This window comes from the organism of the source record quoted next, unplaced genomic scaffold (genome assembly GCF_019419815.1).
Source record: "Pyrus x bretschneideri cultivar Hongxiangsu unplaced genomic scaffold, Pyrus_bretschneideri_v1 Contig45, whole genome shotgun sequence".
Classification (NCBI taxonomy): domain Eukaryota; kingdom Viridiplantae; phylum Streptophyta; class Magnoliopsida; order Rosales; family Rosaceae; genus Pyrus; species Pyrus x bretschneideri.
This window is the reverse complement of record NW_025999779.1, coordinates 952960-977876: the sequence shown is the minus strand read 5'-3', so window position 1 is coordinate 977876 and position 24917 is coordinate 952960. Positions and strand designations below refer to the sequence as shown.

The window sequence follows — 24917 nt, the reverse complement described above, 5'->3', positions numbered from 1 at the left end:
ATCTATTTGGGTATCGGTGTGTAGAAATTTTTATTTTGCAACTAATAATTTGGTTTGCTGTAGATTCTTGTGCTGCAAGGATTTATATGGTTCTAGAATTTAGGCATGTCTATTTTGCAACCTTGCGGTTATTTCAGTTAACTTGAATTTGGAAGGATGTAAATGATTAGGGTGGTTACAATGCTCCTAAAATTTAACAAAGATAATATTTAGTTGATACGAAGATATAGTAATTTCTATAAATTAACAAATTCAGCAAAGATCATGTGAAAGTTTCTATTTAGCTTCCTGAACTTGTGGTATAATCGCATCGTTTCTCTAGTTTTCGCCCCAAGGACTTATAGTGGAACCCATCCGGCGATGAGATGGGTTGTCTGATCCAGCCGTTGAACTTATCGGTTATCAATGTGACCGAAATCATCATCCACCGTAAACAAAACATAACAGAAAGATTAAATCAAGCTGCTAAATCATTGTAAAAGCATAGTAGCAGATCTGATTAACCGACACTCCCCGGGCTCAGCTTCGCCATCCTTTGTCTTTGTCCTCGCAGGTCATTTCATTCAACCTTGCGCAGAATTGGGTCCATCAGTCAGGAACATTGTAGTTAGCCTCTCTCCATCAAGATCCAATCTCCACCAAGATCCAATAGGGGTCCCAGCCTTCGCGGTGGTCTCGCCAACCATAGCCCGATATGTACCCGGAAGTTGTACCCCTCGTTGTACCATCTTTTAAGGATTGTAGTCTTTGTTTGCATTCCACTAACACCATTGCTTTCACAACGTCTCGGTCTTTCTTTTGTAATTCTTGTTATAATTCAATTGTAATTTCCAATATAAATCTCATAAAAAAAAGATGAAACACAAACCAAAAGTTTGTAGTTCGTTGAATAACCTATTTGCTTCATCTAAATTATCTTGGTTGTGATAACCAATAATCCATTGAAGCACCTCCACCACAGGTTGAAACATTGGCCGCAAGCTTGCAAAGCGCAGTGCAGCAACGCAGCACAACATTGACAATAGACTTGAATTTCGTCGTAGCATTTCGTCGAATACCTTCCGTGTCGGTTCAGAGAGGTGGATTCCTTGCTCTTCATGGGGTTTTCCAAAGGCCAAAGGAGCAGCCGCCCCTACTTGTACTGCCATGTATTCGGCACTGCTTCAAACAATAATAAACAATGTTAAGAGAATTGGGTTAGAAACACCTGAATTGGTTGATCAGGTAAATTTTCCACATTTTGTTCTTAAAACAAGTTTACGTCACAGTACGATGCTTATGGCTTGTCCCACAGAATACAATGACCACGTCCTTAAAACAGTAGCATTCCAAATTATAAGGCTCCAATGAACCAAAAATAAAAAATAAAAACGTAAAAAAAAAGAAAAAGAGCATGTGAAAATCAGCTCCGAGTTGGATTCAATTTGCAATGTGGGCCTCGTTTGTGATACACACATATACCATTGGGCTCGTTTACGTCGACGATTGAGTAAATAAAAGCCCACAGCTTCCTTTTCACGTAACGAAAAGTGTCACCGACTGGAGTTTAGATCTGGTGCGGCAAAACAATTTACCGTTTACCGTTGAAAAATTTGTGGGGGAAATAAAATTGCCGCAGGCTCTTAAAACTGTGTGTGTATTCTTCTCGAACATCCATCCCTGTTTTTTCCCCTTCTTCTTCTGGTTCTTCAATGGCGTCTTCGAGCTCTGGAAGTTCAATTCCCGCTCCAGGTACTTTCAGTTGCCAATTGAACAATCAAATATTAAATTTTGATATTTTATTTAATTTTTCTCCGAATTGAGACTCTCTGATATTGTAATTTTGACTGTTTGGTGAGCTCTGATCTCAGAGGCTGTTCAAGTTTTGGTTTCGTTACTCGCTGATGAATCTCCCATCGTCAGGGAGGCCTCCATTGCCTCCCTCAAGGACGTTGCTACTCTGTACTCTCTCTCTCTCTCTCTCTCTCTCTCTCTCTTTCTCTATATATATATATTTATATGTTGAGTTTATATGTGTACACTGATATATATTGAACTGCAATTGATATTTTGCAGAAACCCTCTTCTAGTGCTTGATTGTTGTTCGGCCATTTCGCGAGGAGGGCGTCGGGTAAAGTTCAGTCCTTTGTGTCTATTATTTTGGAATTGCATTTGTTATGGTTTGTTTTTATATTTTTATCAATTTGAATGTGTAGTGAGATTTGGGTTTTTGTTCGGTTTCTTTTGTATGTTTGTTTCAGCGTTTTGGTAACATGGCTGGGGTTTTCCAAGTAATGGCATATGGTGTTCGAGCCTTGGACAAGGATGATGTCGACCCTCCTTTCATGGCTAAGCTTGCTAAGATTGCAACGGCCGAAATCATATCCTCGAAGGTACTTTTGTGTTCTTCGTCCTGATGATGCTTTGTTGATCTCATAGTAGAACTACTTGCATGATTGAATTGTTCTCTTTGATTTAGGAGCTCAATGCGGACTGGCAAAGAGCTGCGTCAGCTGTTCTTGTTTCAATCGGCAGACATTTGCCAGACCTAGTAAGTTTTGTAGTTTTACAACATAGTTTACGTTTTCATTTACATCTTTGAACTGATTATCTTTCTTTTTTTAATACAACACCTCTTAGGATGAACTGAAAAATAGTAGTATTCTCTTTTTTTTTCTTTCAAGCGCCTGTGAGATGTGACATTTTGTTTTAATCAGAAATATCATGGATGACTTGACTGCCAAGGTACTTATCTACAAAGCCCACTTTGAGGCTTAGATTGTACAACGGAAAAAATGGCTTGTCCATAATCTTGGTTGTCACTCACCAAAGTAACTGAAATCTAACACTGGAATGCTATGATACGGATTTAGCAATTATTTTTTGTAAAAATTTCAATTTTGGCTATAAAATGGTAAAAATGGTTTATATGGATACTTTTTGCTGTTTGCTCGGCAGTTTTTTTAATGAGAAAATAACCTTGCAAAGAAATAACAAGAGGCTTAGTTAGGGCTGACTGCCTCTGCATTTGGAATATAATTGTCTTCCCAGACTTAAATGATCCTGGATGTTTACTGTTTAGGGCAAGCTATCTCAATATTCTTAGAAAGTTCTTGCATCAACCAAATCTACAGTATTATTTATTGTTTAAGCTGGGGCTTTGTCAGGCTTTTTCCATTTTTTAAATAATTGAGAAGCATTCAGTAATTCTGCCTAAAGCTGATAATGTAATATTTTATTAGCATATATTTCTGTTTGACTGATCACATCCCTTTTCTTTGGATTGTGGTATGTTGGGCCAACCCCAATCTTTAGCAGAAATGGACGATTTTCACTTATACTATGATTTCACATACACACTACCTCTCCTTCTACCTGTCCTCCCTACCTCGCTCCTTCCCAGTTCCCCGTGAGATTCTTCATTAAGTCTTCTTTTACTTGGCCTTTTCTTTTCTTTTCTTGATTTGGCAGATGATGGAAGAAATTTTTCTTCATTTGCCTGGGCCAAACTCAGCTTTACCAGCTATGGTTCAGATACTAGCAGACTTTGCCCATGCTGATGGTTAGTATTAAACTTTCCTTTCTTTGTGCTTCTCTTCCACCTTGGGATCCCATATGTTACTTGGTTTTATATTTTGGATTAAACTAAAATGTGCCATACCTTTTTTGCTTTAATCTTATTGAAGCATTGCAGTTCACCCCACGATTGAAAGGTGTGCTTTCACGGGTTCTACCTATTCTTGGAAATGTACGAGATGCCCATCGGCCTATTTTTGCTAATGGTATGCTGAATTGTTATTGACCACTTTCCCTTCTTGTTCAATTGATCTTTGCTTCTAATATTGTGAAGTGAAATTGGTGTAAATAGGTCTTGAGTATTTGGTAGACTGCGGAACTATTTGTTAAATGCTGTAGTAAACACGGTCAAAGTTGCATAAGAAAGTTTGTATCAAAACACACTGTATAACTTACAAACTTTAAACACTGGTTCCATGTCATTCTTTCATCTAAAATCAAGAACAAAAGAAAATAGGTTTGTGTGTTGGCTGCCACATTAATTAACCTAATCAAACCCTTAACACATTTGTTCATTTGACATTTCAGAGTGACTTGAGAAGGTTATGGAAGTTTGTATTAATGGTGTCTCCAACCTTATAGAGAAATTCTGGCCATTCGTCACCTGTTAATTACCACACTTCCATGATAGGATTAGAGTATTCAACCAAAAACCAATTGGCAATGGATAGAGATGCCCAAGATCTTTTAAAATACTTGCAATTAGGCACATATTTTTACCTCTCTGTCTCTGTCTCTGTCTCTGTCTGTCTGTCTGTCTCTCTCTCTCTCTCTCTCTCTCTCTCTCTCTCTCTCTCTCTCTCTCTCTCCCCGCTTATTGTTTGACACAGGTTCAATAAAATATACTATACTAATTTACTCAATAAGTTTGCTAACGATGTTTACCATCTTCCTGTTCTTTTCAGCTATTAAGTGCTGGTGTCAGGCTGTTTGGCAGTATAGCCTGGATATCCCTTCGCATTCACCTTTGGATGGTGACATCATGTGAGATAAACTATCAGTTGTTCTTAGCATTACAGTTTCTTCAGTCCTGGTTATTTTCTTATTCCTATGCCTATTTTATACTTCTTGTCTTAATGAATGAATATCATTTACTGCAGGTCATTTCTGAATTCTGTTTTTGAGCTTTTATTGAAAGTTTGGGCTGCTTCACGAGATCTAAAGGTTTGAAAAATATTGTTGTTTCTATTTCTTATTGTAATTTCTATTTTCCATGGTGATTTTGTTTTCCCACAACCTTTAATTGCAACTACATCTTGGTAGTTGTTATTACTATAAAGTTAAACTCAGTCAAATACTTCATTTTGGGAAACACATTTTAGTCTTCTTTCTTATTTCACTCTAATGGTGCCTCATTGTTTTAATTGCTTTCTATTTTCTTTAAGATGAATCATGTATCTATGCTTAGTTGGCCATAAATTTGTGAAGAGTTTTACCAAAGGTATATTTTTTTCTTCCCAACTGTATGCTTAGGTAGAGTGTAACACTCCTACGTAGTGAGTGTCGTGTATCCCTTGTTTCTGATTCTCTCTCTCTCTCTCTCTCTCTCTCTCTCTCTCTCTCTCTCTCTCTCTCTTGCTGGATGTATGATACTTTACACTTTTTCGTTTTTATAGACATGAGAACTAATGGCATTGGAATCTGGTTTCTATAAATTTAATAAACTCTTTCTTGAATAGGTTCGCATGTCATCTGTAGATGCATTAGGACAGATGGTTGGCCTTATTAACCGGGCACAATTAAAGGCGGCTTTACCCAGACTTGTCCCCACAATATTGGAATTGTAAGATTGATTTATCATGAAACTGTACTTCCTGCTCCTGCACTATAAATAAATGTTTTGTAGACAAGTCTTTGATGATATAGTTCCTAAACCTGTATTGCACTTGTATATTTTCAAAGGCATACATGGATATACACACCTTCACTAAATTTTTTACACGTCAGTAACGTTTGTAGCTTTTTCTTTATCCCGTCGACCAGGTATAAAAGAGATCAAGATATTACCTTTTTGGCAACATGCAGTCTTCACAATCTCTTAAATGCTTCTTTACTGTCAGAAAGTGGTCCTCCTTTACTTGATTTTGAGGTAATGAAAAACATATTATGTTCTTTTTTTTCTTATTTAGTTTGTTGGTGCTGAAGTTTTTAGATATTGTTCTTGCACAGAAAAGTTGAGCTTGTTGATGGTTTTAATCTTGAAGAACTGCTGCGTTTTTTTCCTGTTCAACCTTGTGACCAATTTTAAAGGAATGAAACACCTAATGTGTTGTAGTAAAGTGAGGCCATCAGTATGGCCATATTATTCACCATAGGCCAAATTAGCTTTAGTTACTTTCAGAATACTACTAATATTAGTTACTTTTGGAATACTACTAATATTCTTTCCGATGCTAGTATTGTTTATATTGTGTTGTTTTGTACTCATGGTGGTTTTCAGGAGCTTACAATTATTTTATCAACACTCCTGCCGGTGGTTTGCATCAATAATGACAACAAAGAACACTCAGATTTCTCAGTTGGACTGAAGGTTAAAATGTGTTCCTTATTTTTTGTTCAAATAACACAAGTTCCTGCCTTTTACTTCATGGACTTTGTCCATAGAGATTCTGTAGTTGTTTGCAGATGTTGATGGCTAACCGTTTCAGCAATCAATTGTTAATTTGGTATTTTACTTTTTCTCAATGTTTGAGTTGTTTCCATTCTGGGCAGACTTACAACGAAGTTCAGCGTTGCTTCCTGACAGTTGGCTTGATATACCCTGAGGATTTATTTGTCTTCCTTATAAATGTACGTATCCTTTCCATCATGTTTCTTCTTACTACTAAGTGTTTATCTAGAGTAAACGTGGAGCTGGTGTTGATTTTATGTATTAGTTTTCAAAATATAATAGTCTCTTTTCTTTTTTATTTTTTGCTACTAGAAATGCAGATTGAAGGAAGAACCTTTGACGTTTGGTGCACTATGTGTTCTAAAACATCTCTTACCAAGGTTTTTTGACCTTTTGTTGGTAATTAATATTTTGATTCTCTTACATGATCTAACATTCTTATGATTTTATTTGAAGGTTGTCTGAAGCTTGGCACAGTAAACGGCCTTTTCTTGTTGAAGCTGTACAGTTCTTGATAGATGAGCAAAATTTAGGTGTCCGAAAGGCGCTTTCAGAGGTATGTCGTATGAACTTATAGTTCTTAACCCTTAGGCACCTTTCTCTGTTTTCTATTTTCTTCTAAACATTCAGTAGAACACTCTTGCTTTTCCTATGTCCTAATGTTGGATTGCATTTTCTTTGGTGTAGTTGATAGTCGTTATGGCTTCTCATTGTTACTTAATTGGTCCATCCGGGGAGCTGTTTGTAGAATATCTTGTGCGTCACTGTTCTTTAACAGATAAGGATAGAAGTGATTTTGAGAGGTCGAAGGATGCATCAGGCAACCCCTATATACCTTTCCAATACAAGAGATCAGAGGTTCGTATCTGATTTTATTTATTTGGAAGTTCTAATGCTGCTACTGATCTTACTTAACTACAACAAAAGAAATTTATATTTTGATTTTAAAGTTGATGAAATCTTAATGTTTGTGGGGGGAGATTCCACAAAAGTAATTTTTATTGCCTCCCAGATGCTTTAAACATTAATACTAGCTTCTTGTTCTTAAGGTGAAGATTGGGCCAATTTGTCCGACAGAGTTGAGGGCAATCTGTGAAAAGGGCCTTCTTCTGCTGACTTTTACGATCCCTGAAATGGAGGTATGCCAAATTGACAAATGTACATTTTTTATGCTTTTAAAGGGATTTTTGTGTACACGTACGTAAATTAGAAAAAATTGTTTGACATATTTTTGTCTGCAGCATATACTTTGGCCTTTTCTGTTAAAGATGATTATTCCCCAGGCTTATACTGGTGCAGTTGCTATGGTAGGACATCCTTTACATCCTTATATTATTATACATCCCTTTTGCTTAGGGAAGTTATATTACATACCCAAATTTTAGCTGTTTTATTTAAAATGCAGTTTTGCTTTTTTTTTTTTTTTTTTTTTTCCTTCTTTTCTCTGGTGGACTTGTGATTTATTGAATGCATTTTGTATAATTCGTCCCAATGAATTGAACATTGGCTGCTTGCTACAGGTTTGCAGATGCATCTCAGAATTGTGCAGGCATAGAGCATCTAATAGTGATATCATGCTCTCTGAGTGCAAGGCTCGTGCTGATTTGCCAAATCCAGAGGTAGAATTCCTTCTAAATCTAGCTTTAGACTTTTCCTTGTGCAGTACAAAAAATTGATCCAGAAACCCTTGTTTTAATTGTGTTTTAAGGAGCTTTTTGTTCGTTTGGTGGTGCTTTTGCATGATCCTTTAGCAAGGGAGCAGCGGGCGAGTCAGATTTTGACAGTATGCATATCTTATTCCCTTTTAGAGTGGTTTTAGCCTGGAAATGAGCTGTACTTATGCTGTTGATTATGATTTTCTTAAATAAAATTAGAAGGTTTGGAAGTGGAGGAATTTCATTATATTGTTTGTTCTCTTTCTTTTCAAAGAAACAAAATATTAAACAAATGATATTGCTTATGATCTGGGGATTATTCATCTTATTCTGAGATAGTTTGTAATCCTCAATGACGAAATATTTGTTTTCATGTATTGCATTGCAGGTTCTTTGTCATCTGGCGCCTCTCTTTCCAAAAAATATCACCTTGTTTTGGCAAGATGAGGTATATCATTATGCAGCTAAAAATTTCAGTACTTAAGCTAGAGCTTGTTAGAGCTGGAATATTTTATAATTGGGCTATAAGTAAATTCATATCTTCAAAACTTAATTGGTTTATTAAATAGCCATGCTACAAAATGTTTTACTTTAAGAAACAAAAGAAAAAGCACTACCAGATTATGATATGATTTGTCTTACGCAACTTCTTTCGCAGAGTTCCCTGTTCCCTTTTTAGTTTGTTTCATGATTTTTTTTGCTTTTGTACTTTTTCTGTTGGAGGTGGAGGCGTTTCTGTTATATTCGTGATAGACTTCTCTTTCCTGTTTTTGTTAAGATTTTCAAATTTTTGTTTCCTGTCAAAATAATTGGTAAAACGTTTCACTCTAAAGTGTTTAATTTTCGTTGTTGTATTCTCTTGACTCAAGTACAAGAAAAATAAAATGGCTAGTAATATAGTCTAATTAATTTTTTTCTTTGGTAAGCTCTAGATTCCAAAATTAAAGGCATATGTTAGTGACACAGAAGATTTAAAGCAGGATCCTTCTTATCAAGAAACTTGGGACGACATGATAATCAATGTAAGTTCAGTTCAACTGTGGAACTCAGTGATATCTGTTCCTTTCTTCAGCAACATTCCTATTGTTTTTTAGGTAAAGGACTCGTGTTGGCTTTGGGGATGATGGAAATATCAACTCATGATTCCACTGCTAATCAATTAGTTCAATGGAAGCATACTCTAATTGCTTCTTCAAACATGAATTTCTAATTCTTGGCCATTGAATTTCAGAGCTATATTCCAAATGAACAAGAAAAATTATGAACGGTTTCAGAAATTTGTTTTCTAAACTGTGTCTGTCTAAACACGTTCGTTAGTATTGTGAAAAATAATATAAAAGGCAGCTGAAACAAATGTCCTCACTGACAATAAGATTGATGCATCTCTTTGTTTTGTCTGGCAGTTTTTTGCAGAATCTTTGGATGTGATTCAAGATGCTGACTGGATGAGATCCCTTGGGAATGCTATTACCCAACAATATGAACTTTATACATCTGATGATGAACACTCAGCACTTCTTCATCGGTATTATTGCTTTTAAACCAATGTTGATATTCCAAAGCATGTTTAGATTCATATTGTATTATTATGCTCCCAAAGGAGATCTTCTTTCCAATGTTAGCAAATTAGCAATGACAGGTCTTTTACTGGCTTAATACTCGTTGGGTGTGTGAACTATTTTTGGTAGATTGAGTTTCCTCGATTGTGTTGTTTGTAGTGGACATCTTGTACACTAAGCTTTTTAATATTTTGGTTTTAATGAAATTTTGTTTCTTATCTGCAAAAGTAATCCGTTGGGTTGTTTGCAAATAATTGGCAAACGGAAAGTACAGTAATTTGGATTTTGGGTGTTGTGCTGTCATCTTCTGATGCTGAATGGGTTGGAATCTTGATTTGTTGAAGTTGATATTTACGTTGGCTTCACATTGTAATACTTGGTTTATCATTCATTTTGGTTTTAGTTAGATTCTGACATATTTTTTATTTGTTTCTTATCTTTTACTGTTCTATTATCAGTTTGAATGCTCTAAATTACTGTGCACCACCACATTGGTAATTTGGCTTTGTTTAGGGCTACTGATGAAGGTTTATCGAGTAGAAGACCCCAGTTTCCCTTTTTGTTTGTGAAAACTATCTATTACATAAGTGTATTGTACTATTGTTGCACTTTGTTTCATTTGAGCATATGGCGTTCCCGTCTCCCTTGTAGTTCAATACTACCCAAATTGAGATTGGGCAATTGTGACGGGTACAAGTGTCCCTAGCATTTGACACTACCCACGTTAACTTCCTAGCAAAATGATCCTCAAAAATGCTGAAGCAGAAATCTAACTGAGGTGCATTGTGATGCCTTAGTTCATGTATTAGTATAAAACAGCTTTTAACTCATAATGTAAGCTTAAATTTGGCCAGCAGTTATCATTTTGGTTCTATATTTATTGGAATTTCCATGTACACCAATCTTAGGGCCTTTTGTGGCCATCCTTCAACTCAAGAAGCTATCTTGAAACCTTTGATTTGAGAGGTGCTCAATATGTAATTGTAATTTTTTTTATTGCAGCTGCTTTGGCGTGTTTCTTCAAAAAGTTAATGACAGGGCTTATGTCCGTCATAAGATAGATTGGATGTATACACAAGCTAACATCACAAATCCAACCAATAGGCTTGGTCTGGCAAAAGCCATGGGATTGGTATCTTACTTTTCGTGGTTTTATTTTCTGCTCTTCCATCTTTATGGGGTTTGTGATTCATTACTTTTGGCCTCTCTCCTTCCAGGTTGCAGCATCCCACTTGGACACTGTCCTGGAAAAGCTGAAAGGCATTTTGGATAATGTTGGGGATAGTATCTTCCGAAGGTTCTTACCAGTCTTCTTCAATTCTATACATTGATGCATTTATTTTATTGAGTTTACGTTGTTAGATTCTCTGTATGATTCTCTCTCTTCTCCCGCCCCAGAAACATTGCTGTCTTTGTTTTAAAGATTTTGGTACTTTAAATATTATGCTGGATGCAATTTGTGGATTCTAGGTTCTCCCCCCTCTGGTTCTTTTTATTTCTGAGTTCCAATTCACTGTTTACTTTTTAGGTGGATCTGTAAAATATATATATTTCTTATGGTTTATGACATAAACATTGCTTCGTATATTGCAGATTCCTATCTTTTTTCTCTGATGATTTCAAAACAGAAGAATCTGATGATATACATGCTGCTTTGGCTCTAATGTATGGATATGCTGCAAAATATGCTCCATCAACGGTTATTGAAGCCAGAATAGACGCACTTGTTGTATGATACCTCGTCCTTTTCTTAGCCCCTCTGACTACCAAGAAAGAACAAGATTATGTTTTTCTCTTTTCTTTATATTCTGGGAACTTATATTGCGAAACTGCTAATGATATGAAAACAAAATGTAAATTAAAAAATAGAGATATCCTCTTTGTGCTCCACATAAGCTTACCCCTTCATTTTTCATTGTTTCTAATTAGAGATGTTGGTGAAACTGGTTACCCATTCATTCATATGCGTTTACTTGGCTAAGAATAGCTCTTTAGCACAATCCAGTTTGAGTATTGTTGATTCATACTAGAAATAAAGTCATGTGGTCTAATGGCCTGAATTTTATTACAACATATTCAAACTGTAGTCTCACACATTATACCAGAAATAAAGTCATGTGGTCCCATGACATGGATTTTTGAGCAAGCAATTAGTGATGACCTTTTGATTTCAGATTCCTTTTAGTGAGCTTTTACATAGTAATCTGCCACTGTCAGATATTGTATTTGTGTAATTAAAATTAATGTCTAATGCCTTTTACTTAATATGTTTAAGAGGTATCCTGTTTTTCTCTTTGAATTTATAACTTCTTAGACCAGTTACTATTAAGCATTTGTTTTTTGAGAAAAATTCAAAGCATTTTAAAGGTCTTTCCAAAGTTTGTCTTTGTACCAACTTCTCTCTCTCTCTCGCTGGGTTCAAATTTCTTCCTCGGAAGGTATGAATACAGTACAGTAAGAGTCAATAACATGAGAGGAAGATCATACAAATCTGAGTTATTGAGGTTTGACAAATGATTTTGGTGGTTTAATGTTAAAGTGAGTATTCCTTAAAAGTCTAGATGTTTGCATTGGTTTGAATTCTGACCTCACGATGAATTGAATATGGCCAAGTGTGTTAGTGAGTTTTGTAGAATTTCTGCAATAAAAGATTGATTACTTATTTCTCTTGCAGGGGACTAATATGCTCTCTCGGCTTCTTCATGTGCGACATCCCACTGCAAAGCAGGCAGTTATTACTGCTATTGATTTACTAGGTTTGTATGAAATCTGGTGTTATTTTTATAATTACTTTGAAAATTGTTTTGCAAAACTTGCATGAACTTCATTTATGAATTTGGTTTATTTCCATGTTTTTCTTTTTAAGTTTGAACTCCCAGAGTTATCCCCAGCACTTGTTTCTCTGTTTCTTCTTTTTACCATTATCAGTGATAAAAAGACACCAAGTAAAACTTTGCTCAAAGGAAAAAAATTCACCTAAGCTTGTTTCTCTTGAATTGGGATACATCTTGCTAAGAGTAAGGTTTCTCTTGAATTAATTTTTTCTTTTTGATCGGCACATGAAATTTTGTTCTTTCATGTGTGTTTCCATAGGGTTTGAGGCCATTTGGTGTGGTTGGTTCTTGTTCATGTGGTTCTTATAGGGTTGATTCCGGAATGTTTAACCCATCTAGCCAGATTGCTTTCAATGAATTGCCTGTTTGTTCGTATGTACCTAAGATATTTGTCGAATCTTAGGAAAGTTGGGATATAGAATGATTTGAGGTTTAGTGTAATTGTACATGCTAAAGGACACATATATGCTGGAGAGTCTAACTTAAACTCTCTAAAAGACGTAGGTGGTGATATGGTAGATATTGCTGATAGTGATATAATTTATCAATACATTGGGTGATGGTGTAGTGTACACATGTTTATGTTAGGAAAAGGCTTTGATATTGGCCAAAATAATGCGAGATATTGCTATTTATTATAGTTTATCATAAGCTGAAAAATCTGTTGCTGGACACATATGTTCTATGCCTAATGATTTAGATGGTATGCAACTGTTAGTACAATGCATCTTTAACAGAAGCTTATTGTTGATATTTCAGGTCGCGCTGTCATTAATGCTGCAGAAAATGGCTCATCCTTTCCATTAAAAAGAAGGGACCAAATGCTTGACTATATATTAACTCTGATGGGCCGAGATGATAGTGAAAGCTTCTCCGATTCTACTCTTGAATTTCTGCACACACAAGTTAGTAATATACAGTATTGGTTGTATCCGTGGTATGCAATGAGCTTGTGTTTGTTTTTCCAAAAGAGAGAAAACTTTGGGGGAAAAAAAAAAGAAGTAATTTCTGGGAAAACACAATTTTCTTTGCGTTTGACCCACAAAATTTATCTGACAACTAGGAAAATCCTGGCAATTGATTCCCGAAAAATATGTTCCCTATAAGGCTACAACCATAAATATAAAATTTTAAGAGCTATGAAGCCAAGTTTTCAGAAACTTAAAATTTCAATTAAATCGTTATACAATTATTTCAATTATTTCCCTTTAGAAACTGTCAAGAAATCTAATCAATGTGATATCAAAATTAAATATGAGGGGAAAACTTTCTCCAATATATTTTGTTTCCCAACTATAGTTCGTGGAACATAATTTTGAAACAAACACAGCCTAAAGGTAATGATTAACTTACGTTGTAACTTTCTCAATTTTTCTCTTCTTGAATTTCTACAGGCTCGTGCTTTAAGTGCCTGTACTACGTTGGTCTCCGTAGAGCCAAAACTAACAATTGAAACCAGAAACCATGTTTTAAAGGTTTGCAGTTTATATTATTCTGACGCACTTGTTATTTTGGTAAACCCAATTCTTGGTTGGTGGCTAATACATCTTGTTGATTGTGATAATTTTGACAGGCCACCTTAGGGTTCTTTGCTTTACCAAATGATCCAGTGGATGTTATCAATCCTCTTATCAACAACCTTATCACTCTCTTGTGTGCAATTCTTCTTACAAGGTACATTACATAACATGATATATGCATTTCTTGTAGCATTTATCTTAAATAACATGATATATGCTTCTTGGGAGTGCACATTAATCTGTCATCCTTTCCCAACTCTTGCTTGACTGCTGTGCTTTTAAATTTTTTATTGTTTCTTTTTCTATGAAAGTAACCAAATGCTATCTCTGGATTTCTAATAATTTTGGATATTGGTGAGATTCCACTTTGATAGAGGTTGAGAATTTGAAATTATTCCGTCATGAAATTCTAAGCCTTGCATTTCCATAAATAGATTTATAACCTCTTCATTCATTTATCCAAATATGAAAACCTCTTCATTCATTGTTAGTTGGTTGGGCAATGTATTAAAAGGCGGAGGCGTAGGCAAGGCGTTCCATGAATAGCCCCGCCTAGGTGTGAGGCGTGAGGCGAACCCTCATGGGACCTAAATAACTTAATATATATTGCATATATAATTATATATATAGTATAATATTTTGCAAAACAAATATAAATATAACTAAGCCAAATATGATATGTTCTTCTTCATTACTAAGCGTAGTTGTACTTGGAAATTATGTCATATAGTCTTAAAATGTTGTAAGTATTTATTTTCTTGTAAGCAATTATAGTGAACTTCAAGAGAAATAAGGCTGACTGGCCACAATTCTAGGGAGTTTGAAAGGAAATAAAGGCAGAATGTTGCAATTATAGGCAATTCAAAAGGAAATAAGGGCTGAGTGGAGCTATTATAGGGAATTTAAAATGAAATAAAGATTGAGTGGAGCAATTATTATAGGGAATTTAAGGGAAATAATGGCTGAGTGGAGTAGTTATAGGAAATTTCAAGAGAAATAAATCTTGGCTAATCAAAATGCTAGATGGCAGAATCTGAATGGGCAATAATTAATAAAAAAAACAAAAAAAATAAAAGAGTTAGAGTTAGACTTTGCCACTAGGATTTGGAGGGAGAAACTTTCTCTCTTTCTTCTTCCTTGAAACTAGAACGGCACACAGAGGAATGGGAGAAACAGAGGAAAGGCAGAAATAGACCTGGAATTGGAAGGAAAAAAAAGGCCCAACTGAATGCATGGGCACTCCCCGACGCCACCTTACCCCTACCCTCACAAAACAGAGGCGAAAACCCAGCAGCCCTGCCTCCAAGGGCGCCTAAGCGCACCCCGAGGCTAGTTTTTTAAAACACTTGGGTTGGACACTTTAAAGTGGGAAATTCATGTATGTCTCAGGTTCAAATTCAATGTGGCCATATGTGCTCCATTCCATCTGAAGTAATTCTTATAGATGCTTCTCTAGTTCCACTGTACTCATGGGGTCGTGTTGAGCATATCAAATTCACACATCTGATAATTTAAATTGTCCATCCCTAAAACCTATGCGTAATGTATCTTATGCATCATTGACCAAAGAATATATTTTGTATGCAAACATCACTATAATGTGCATATTCTCTAGATCCTATGAGTTATATGTGTTCCATTACTGATTTAAGGTATAATGATGATGAAGTTATATGTGCTACTTTTCATGTATTAGGAATATAATGGTGAGCTTACAATTTAAAAATTGCATGGGTTCATATATTCCATATATATTTGCTTTTATTTACATACCATACCGCTTCTGATTGTTATCATATGACAATTTAGTGGAGAAGATGGGAGAAGTCGAGCAGAGCAGTTGACCCATATCTTGAGACAAATTGATCAGTATGTTTCTTCACCTGTGGATTGTCAAAGGCGAAGAGGTTGTCTTGCAGTACATGAGATACTTCTCAAGTTTCGGACAGTTTGCACCACTGCAAATTGTGCCCTGGGCTGCCAAGGAAGTTGCACGCACAGCAAGCAAATTGACCATAATTTGCATAGGAACTTTTCCAACTTACCATGTAAAAACGCCCGACACAGCTTTCCTTTTAGTTTTTATTTGACCTATCCTTATTCTTATTATTTCGTTTAACGTCCAGCTGCATTTGTATTGCCAAGTCGTGATGCATTGTCATTGGGAGACAGGGTCATTATGTATCTTCCACGTTGTGCAGACACTAACTCGGAAGTTAGAAAAACGTCCGCTCAGGTAAGTTGGACAAGTCTCTGAAATAGTTATCTGGAAGACTAAAATGCATTTGGATCTCTTAATATTACTTTCTATGACTGAACTCTCTCTCTCTCTCTCTCTCTCTCTCTCTCTCTCTCTGTGTCTTTGTAGATTCTTGATCAACTTTTTAGCATTGCGCTTTCACTTCCACGGCCATCAACTACTAGCTACGGCGTGGACATAGAAATATCCTACAGGGCTTTATCATCACTTGAGGATGTCATAGCTATTTTGAGGAGTGTAGGTTCATTGCCAATTCTTTTCATACATATTTTTGTTTTTTTAATATTCTCTACTTTGCTTTTATCATATCTTTTGTTTGGAGTCATGGGTGGAAATGTAACACTAGGATGATCTTTGGTTTTCTTTTTGTACCCAGGATGCTTCTATAGATCCATCTGAGGTTTTCAACAGAATTATTTCCTCTGTCTGTATATTACTAACAAAGAGTGAGGTAAGTTCATTTTTTTTATTGTTTTTCCAAAGTTGAAACCGATACTACAACACAACAGTTTCATCTTGCAGCTAGTAGCCACCCTGCATGGTTGCACAGCAGCTGTATGCGATAAGATCAAGCAATCAGCGGAGGGGGCCATTCAAGCTGTAATTGAGTTTGTCACAAGAAGGGGAACTGAGCTGAGTGAAACTGATGTTTCAAGGTTTGGCTAATAATGAAATTTTAAATCAGTAACAGATTTTGAAAAAGGGAAAAATGCAATGAGCTTTTCTTGCTTTCTTTTGGTAAAGAAATAGGTTTTTTGTTTGGTAACCCTGTTAGAGAATATATGTGTGTGTTTGTCTGTTATAGGACAACTCAAGCTCTGCTGATGGCTACGGCCCATGTGATTGAGAAGCATTTACGCCAGGAAACTCTTGCTGCTGTATCCTTTTACCCATATTATATGCACTCTTCTTATAAAGATACCTGTTTTTATGCAGCACTACTGGGTTGCAATGTGTTTCAATAATCCGAACTGCATAATTTTGTTTCTTTTTAGGCTCCTCTGTCAAGTAATCCTTAACTGTCAGAAGATTTCTTCTCTAGCTGAGAGCACTAGTTCGAAAGTTGTCTTCAACGAAGTTTTAGCTACATCTGGAAGGGACATAGTAACAAAAGATATATCTAGGCTACGCGGTGGCTGGCCAATGCAGGATGCATTTTATGTAAGTCCATTTAGAAGATTTTTATGTGTCATGAATTCTTTGTTTGCTCAAATATTACAAGTTCAAATGGTTATATTGATTCTGTTGCTTCTGGTTCTAATTGGTTGATCAAACATGTGTTAGAGACCGAGATTCACTAATGAAATAGAATTGGGCCACAGGAGCCAGTGACACCGTAGACATTGAGTTCTATAATTCTTGAAAATGTCTCATGTCTTGCTTGTTTAGTAAGAAAGAAAAAACTTCCATCTTAATCTGGCCCCTGAATGCTAATTTTCATCTATTAGGTTGATTCTATGAGTGGCAAGAAAACACAATAAATTTTACAACCTTTCGATACATCCACCACCACCACTTCCTCCTCCTCCTCCTCTCTTTCATGTGTGATTGTATCCATACAATGTGCACATATATATTGTCAATGCAATGTTTGAGTTTCTATTGTGTATGTCAGTATTATCTTCTTCATTTAATTTATTCAGTTTGATCATAATTTATTCAGTCATCTTCTAAATTTTTTTAATGTTTATTATTTTGCCTTTTTTCTGTAGGCATTTTCCCAGCATACAGTTCTTTCGTCTTTGTTCCTGGAGCACGTCATATCTGTCCTTGATCAGTATCCCATCCTTAAAGGTGAAGAGAATCCTAGCCATTTAGTTGACGGTCAAATGGAGGATGACATTCTGCAAGCTGCTATTATTGCTGTAACTGCATTTTTCAGGTTTCAGAAATCAGCTTTGATTATCAAATTTCAGTAGTATTTGTTAATGTTAGACAACTTTGACATGTTCCATACTTGTTGCAGAGGTGGTGGTAAAATAGGAAAAAAAGCTGTGCAACAAAACTATGCTTCTGTTCTTGCTGAACTTACTCTCCAATTGGGAAGTTGTCATGGTCTAGCTAGCCATGGTCAACATGATCCGTTACGGTCAGGATCTAGTACAGTTTTTGTTTATTGATAATTTTGTCTTTCCAGATGCATGCAAGAATTTTCCTTGTTTATTTTTGAGAAAGAACTGAGATTTCATTGCATGACAACTACACAAGTGAACAAGATGTCCACAAAGTCAAAACAATGCAAAAAAACAGTGAAAATGCAAATAAATCCTTCTAAAATGAAACAGCTATGAAGTGTCCATAAACAATTTTAACTAATAGCAACTTTCCAATCAAGACAAATAACTCAAAAAGATGAATTTTTAAAATTTGCTGAAACCAAAGCCCATGTGAAAACCATACATGAACTTTCTCCCATCACTCCTCAGTCAATAGTCCAAATTTATAGTCTGTTAGACTAAAATTTCTGCTATATATAGTTATATACTAAGAGACGATGATATATTAGGCTGCCAGATGGTTATTAAGTTGATACCTGCAATTACAATATTACCTCTAACTGGCAGTTTGATGCTAACGTCACATCATACTGTCTGATAGAAAGAACATTGCCGTCTATATAAATGCTCACACACGTGTAAGTTTCAAGCACATGTAAGGTTTAAATGTTGTTAAATGTTGTAAAAACTTGTCCCATTTTTCATGCTCTTGCAGGGCTCTTTTAACTGCATTCCAAGCGTTCTGTGAATGTGTTGGAGATCTTGAGATGGGAAAGGTAGAAAAGCACATAAAGACGGAATTATATTAGTTCTTTGATCTATGAATTCCTTAGTTGTATCTTGCAACATGGAGGGAATGTGATTTAGATATTCTTTCTATAGATTTTGGCCAGAGATGGGGAGCAAAATGAAAATGAGAGGTGGATCAATCTTATTGGAGAGATAGCATGTTGCGTCTCGATAAAAAGACCAAAAGAGGTAATTGGTTTGATTTAAGACTGTGTATCATTTTTCACAATATATTTTGTACAGGGAACTATATTTGAGCTTATTAGTTAAGGTGTGTGTGTGTGTGTGTGTGTGTGTGTATTAAGATCTGGGGACACACGCTTTTGACACACATTTTGACAAACATTTTTGTTGGGCCCACACCATAATGTATTTCAACAATCCAACCGTCTATCTTTTATGTCTTACCTCAAAGATAATGTCTACCAAATATCACCCAAATGCACCATATGACCGTTGATTAAATTTAGAGTTTCTTTGTAGAACTGTATTTGTCCATTTCCTTTACTACAAATGAATGTCTTTATGGTTTCAAATTTGTCTAATTTTTTTGCAAGGATGATCTAATAATGATGTACTAAAACCAAAGTTTTAAAAAGCTAGTTTTAAGAGTCACCTAGGCAGATTTTTGGGGGCGGGGCTGTGAAAAAAACACCTCTGCCCAGCGGTTGGGCTATAGACTAGCCTAAATGCCTAGGTTGTTGCCTAGGCACCTAGGCAACCTGGGCGTTCGATTTTGTTTTAAAAGAAACCTCCCAAACCCAAAATGACGTCATTTTGGGTAAGGGTTATATAAAATTCATGCTAATTTTATATTATGACTTTATGATGTGAATTAGAGAAATAATAATTTAATCAAATATTTGATTGCTTGGCATGCTTGCTTGATTGTTTTGCAAAGTATTAGGTACCATGAGGCTATCGCCTAGGCGAGGCTATTCATGAAACGCTTTGGCTTCGCTCTTTAAAACATTGACTAAAATATAGGCGGGCAGATCGTTGAAATACATTACAAAGTGGACTCTATGGGTGTTAACAGTGTGTGTCCTTGGATCCTAACCCATATATATGTATATGTATGTCGTACAATGAGTGCTCAAGCGCTAACTGGTTAGTAAGTTAATATGGTGCTAATCGCTCGTTTGGGCTCACTCCACTAAAAAATACCATCCGAAGTCTTCTTTTAAAGATCATCATTCGAGAAACCGAGATTAATAAAATTCCAATTTGTTTAAGCTTATCACATTTTGCGAATTTGTTGAAAAAGGTAGCTTGCATTTAAGTACGAGGCATTGAGCTTTATATGGTAAGTGATTCTGTGTTGTAAATATCATAATCTGTTTTTTATGGTCCATGGAAATTAAGGCTTGTGGTTTCATTTTCTTTTTTGATGGATACTGCCTTTTTTATTTAAAGGTTCAAAGCGTATGTGTACTTTTAAGTAAATCATTAAATCGACACCAAAGATACCAAAGGGAAGCTGCAGCTGCTGCACTGTCAGAGTTTGTCCGCTACAGGTATGCGTTGGATATCAACAAAGACACTTTACATTTTGTTGGTTACATTAAAATTTTGTTATTCCCATGGCATGTCTATATCATGGGATCTTCTTGTTGCAAACTCTGTTTCCATCATGTCATTATTCTCAGCAATTTGTTACTTTTCTGTTCATCTTGGTAATTATCTCGGTCCGTATCGTTGTTCCTGTCCATGTTTACTCATTTGATAGAAAAGGATACAATTAATAAAGTATGTACCCAAATAATATGTGCATAGTAACCACTGTTTACTCTATTTCCTTCAGTTTCTTGTGTACTTGGGATCTTAGTTCTTTGCAAGCATTTTAACTTGTTTTGTGCTCATTGTTAATCAATGTTTTAAAAGGCTCGCTTCAGGGCGCGCCTAGGTGGCCTTTGAGGCTGGCGTGCCGCCTCTGTTTTGAGGGAGTTGGCGGAAGGCGTTGCCGGAGCCACCTAGGTGGCGGAGGCGTGCCTCAGGGCGTCCAGGCGTCTCTGTTTGGCTTTTTTTTTTTTCTTTTTTTTTTTTTTTAACTCCCAAACCCAAATTTTGGGTAGGATTTTAACTACCTCATATCTCTTCCTTGCACTATTGTCTCTCTGCCTTTTTTCTGATTTTATTTTTTTATATAATGGATGTGTGTGTTGTCTGCGTGCATTGTTATATGTGTGCTCATTGTGCTTTTCATCCTCTATTATATATATATGTATATGTGTGTGTGTGTGTGTGTGTGTGTCTGTCTGTCTGTCTGTCTGTCTCTGTGTGTGTGTGTGTGTGTGTGTGTGTGTGTGTGTGTGTGTGTGTGTGGGTATATATATTTATAATATTTGTGTACTCAAGGTGATTATTGATTAATAATCTTCTTTTTTTTAATATAACATATGTGTACGCTCAGTGTATGTATTAAAAAATTTAGGTCCTGTGAGGCTTCGCCTCACGCCTAGGCCATGCTATCCCTCGGACACCTCGCCCATGCCTCACGCTTTTAATACACTGTTAACTCATGCATTTTTGTGTTATTAGTTGAATAATTTTGTTAACCTTTGATTCCAAATTCTTATTAGTTAATATTCTTGATAATGCAGTGATGGGTTTGGATCCCTATTGGAGCAGATTGTGGAGGTATTGTGTCGACATGTTTCAGATGAATCTCCAACAGTTAGGCGCTTGTGTTTGAGAGGACTAGTACAGGTTAAGTGAATCTTTTGCGAAAGTGCTTGGAATGAGTGTTGGAGTTTTTCTGTGCATGTTCCTATTTAGTTTTCTTTTATATTTCTTCAGCTTTTTTCTGGGAAGCTGACCTCCATAATTCTCTAGTGGGAAATGATTTCCACACATGCGTTTTATCCTTTTACACACCATGTTATATTTGTCCCTTGATTCTCCTTTGATTTATTCAATTCAAAAATGAAGCGGTTACCTTATCCAAAAATGAATAATGTCTTACTTTTCACTAATTAGTATGTTCTTGCTATCACATCTTTTGGTTCTATCAGTCTCAAGCTAGAGGAGCTAGGCCTTAAGAGAAGAGAGTATTATTTGGTTGAGTTGAGTAATGTTATTAAGACACTTCTATTAGAGAGTGTCAACTAGTGTGTCAGTTTCGTGCGTCTAAATAGCTTTATTGGTCTTTGGACGATATCCTGTAATTACATGTCCATTCTCAAGCCTGGCTTTGTTTGTCTGCCTGCCTGAAATTGGTGTCATTATTTCTCTGTCCTTTACAATGAATTGTATGCCTACTGCGTGTTTTAAATCTTATTTCATTTTTCTCTCTTCATCTTTCATTCTATGATTCTGGAGGAATTGACATTTTGAACTTTTGAGTTGCAGATACCATCTATGCAGATGTTGCAGTACACAGCTCAAGTTCTGGGTGTAACATTAGCTTTGCTAGATGATTCCGATGAATCGGTGCAATTAACTGCAGTTTCTTGCTTGCTCACGGTGAATTCTTCCCTCCTTTTCTTTTGATGGGTATAATATTAGCATGTGTGTTATATAAATATTAAGAATTTTCCTTAGATCACTTTTTTTCCTTGGTAATCATTAATCTGTAGTATTAATTCAATATTGAGCACTCATTTTTTAATATAATAGATGCTTGAGTCGTCACCCAAGGACGCTGTGGATCCCATTTTGCTTAGTCTTTCTCTGCGGCTTCGAAATCTTCAGGTGCAGTACTTCACTCTCAGTATGTTGGTTCACAAATTATTTTCTTGGTTCTTGCTGCCTCTTTCATTTTTGATTTGGTCATTCAAGGATTACATCTGATTAAATGTGGTTTCGACTTTCATTGCCATATCTTGATTGCAATTTACATTTGATTAAATGTTTCCAAATTAATTGAGTTATGATTGCAGTTAATAGGAGCATCTCTTCTCAAAGTTACTTTACTAATTTTGGTATTAGACTGTCAGTAAAATATTGTAAGTATAGATTTAAAAAGAATTAAGAGCATGGAAAATTTGAAGTTTGTCGAAGAACAGAAAAATTGGTGGACTGAACAATGTATGCCTTCCCTTTCATCCTGGAAGTCATTTTAGGAAAAAGTGTCAGCCAAAGGATATCCATGTAATATCAGACATTATTTGGAAATCAGATGGCATCTTACATGTTGCTTGTAGCGTACTTCATTTTATTGTGCTGACACATTGACTAATTACAACATGTATGGAACAGATATGTACAAATACGAAGATGCGAGCTGATGCTTTTGCTGCTTTTGGAGCACTAAGTAACTATGGAATTGGTCCACAACATGAGGCATTTCTCGAGCAGGTCTATTACTTGTTCTGATCTTAGGAAGAACTTTCTTTCTTTTTGAAGAACTGACGTATGAGCGTAGAAATTATTGAGATTATCATTCTCATTTGTTCTTTTGGCTGTTTATTTCAGAAAGTAACTTGTTGCACAGTTTTGTTCAGAACTTTTTACCACTTAATTCTTTATATCTGAATAACATGGAAACTTGACAGAGGTTTTCATTTAAAAGCTCATATAGTTATAAAATGTAATACTATGTCCAGGTACATACCGTAATCCCACGCTTGGTTCTGCATTTGCATGACGATGACGTTAGTGTGAGACAGGCTTGCCGGGTAATTGCTTACCGTTATTACTTCTCGTGTGCATGAAGATGCATGGAGACAATTTTAACTTGTTTTTCTGAACTGGTGAACAGACTACTCTGAAACAAATTGCCCCATTACTGGAAATGGATGGACTCCTTCCCTTGTTCAACATGCATTCTTTCAATCATGATCATCGGTATGTCTTGACATATTATCAGAGGACTGAATTTATGAGATGATTATGACAGTAGCCCTTATATGGCGATAGATGAAGTCACACCAACTTTTCTCTTTTCAGAACTGACTACGAGGGTTTTGTCAGAGACCTCACAAAGCAATTTGTTCAGCATCATCCCTTAAGACTTGATACTTACATGGCATCTACAATACAGGTTCCCGACTGGAAAACCTTCATTTTCAATACAATTTTTTTTTCTTTTTTTGGTTGCTATGCTAAATGGCTAGTAAATTTAGTGTTTTTCCTATCATTAATAGTGGTAGGCCTCATAACTATGGTATGAAAGCCCTATGATTTTATGGGTATAATCTTTGCAATTCAGATGGTTACACCACCCCTTTCTTCTTTTCACAATACGGGTACCCAAATGACTTGACTTACATTCTTGATATCACAGGCTTTCGATGCACCATGGCCGATAATTCAGGCTAATGCTATATACTTCTCCAGCTGTATGCTATCTCTGTCCAATGATCAGCACATCTTGAATCAATATTATGCGCAGGTAATTTTTAGACACGAGTTCTATCTTTTTATGTCATGGCCCATAACTAAGAGTAACATGGTATACTCACAAAAATTCATGTCTAAATCTAGGTATTCGAAACGCTAGTAGGAAAAATGAGTAAGTCAGCAGATGCAGTCGTGAGAGCTACGTGCTCTTCTGCTCTGGGTTTATTATTAAAATTCTCAAAGTCATCCTCATGGAAATCAGCTCGAGTTGATCGTACGGACTCAAGTCACTCAATACGAAAGGGCCATGATTTTTCAGTCTAGAATGAAGTAGCAAGCTATAAAGGAGAAATTAAATTGATCATCTTCATCTGTGTGAAAGGAAAGATATCCCTATCTTTGATGACTGTGAAATGGAATTCCCATTGCAAGATGCAGAACAAAGCAGCGTAGGAGAATTGTGAAATTCAGCATTGACCTTCAATATGTAGGGTTACCGGGGCCATAAATTTCTCGAATTGTTGTAAATCATGTCAATTGTGTTGTATCTTTGTAAATCAAACATTTACCTCGGGTCGCTTGTGTATTTTGTGTGTTATAGATGTAACATTATTCGGTTGCACTCAAAACTTCATCTCGGAGATTGTAAATTCGTGTGGTTTTCACGTACTATTGGTTTTACAGGTTTTAGGCAAACGATTTGTAACTTGAACACAAAGGAGGTGTGGTTTGAGATGTTTCATGGTTTCTTGTTTTGAGGCAATTCTGAATATTAGTGTGCTGATTGGTTCGGAGTCCTGCTTGCGTCGTAATATGTAATATTTCCTGCCTCTCCATCTTTTGATATTGAATTG

General features: G+C 35.9%; 1 protein-coding gene across 3 annotated transcripts; it reads left to right on the top strand.

Annotated features, from left to right (window-relative positions):
- Window positions 1-1569: 1569 nt before the first annotated feature.
- LOC103933145 (protein SHOOT GRAVITROPISM 6) lies at window positions 1570-24826 on the top strand. 3 transcript variants are annotated; one of them, XM_048567636.1, is made up of 51 exons: window positions 1570-1731; window positions 1851-1941; window positions 2056-2110; window positions 2241-2372; window positions 2459-2530; window positions 3451-3541; window positions 3666-3761; window positions 4461-4539; window positions 4656-4719; window positions 5235-5338; window positions 5539-5644; window positions 5996-6085; window positions 6268-6345; window positions 6479-6546; window positions 6623-6722; window positions 6854-7024; window positions 7216-7305; window positions 7408-7473; window positions 7687-7785; window positions 7875-7949; window positions 8210-8269; window positions 8754-8843; window positions 9225-9346; window positions 10383-10512; window positions 10598-10677; window positions 10974-11109; window positions 12055-12136; window positions 12974-13119; window positions 13609-13689; window positions 13788-13888; window positions 15544-15782; window positions 15861-15970; window positions 16103-16231; window positions 16371-16445; window positions 16517-16650; window positions 16800-16872; window positions 17024-17155; window positions 17707-17876; window positions 17961-18083; window positions 18707-18767; window positions 18874-18969; window positions 20197-20297; window positions 21384-21489; window positions 22132-22245; window positions 22399-22473; window positions 22981-23079; window positions 23328-23399; window positions 23483-23568; window positions 23671-23764; window positions 24008-24115; window positions 24208-24826. In XM_048567636.1, exons 1-51 carry the CDS (start codon window positions 1692-1694, stop codon window positions 24385-24387), a joined length of 5172 nt encoding a protein of 1723 aa, XP_048423593.1. In that variant the 5' UTR covers window positions 1570-1691; the 3' UTR covers window positions 24388-24826. The 3 variants fall into 3 exon arrangements, with proteins under 3 accessions (XP_048423593.1, XP_048423594.1, XP_048423595.1); XM_048567637.1 differs by lacking the exon at window positions 7408-7473; XM_048567638.1 differs by lacking the exons at window positions 20197-20297; window positions 21384-21489; window positions 22132-22245; ... (5 more) ...; window positions 24008-24115; window positions 24208-24826 and adding an exon at window positions 20017-20185.
- The last annotated feature ends 91 nt before the right edge of the window (window positions 24827-24917 follow it).

Coding starts and splice junctions, on each gene's coding strand:
- LOC103933145 (XM_048567636.1), top strand. CDS start 1,692: ATGGCGTCTTCGAGCTCTGGAAGTTCAATTCCCGCTCCAG. Junction 15,783..15,860: donor GAACTTTTCCAACTTACCAT/GTAAAAACGCCC, acceptor TTTAACGTCCAG/CTGCATTTGTATTGCCAAGT. Junction 18,084..18,706: donor GGTCAACATGATCCGTTACG/GTCAGGATCTAG, acceptor ATGCTCTTGCAG/GGCTCTTTTAACTGCATTCC.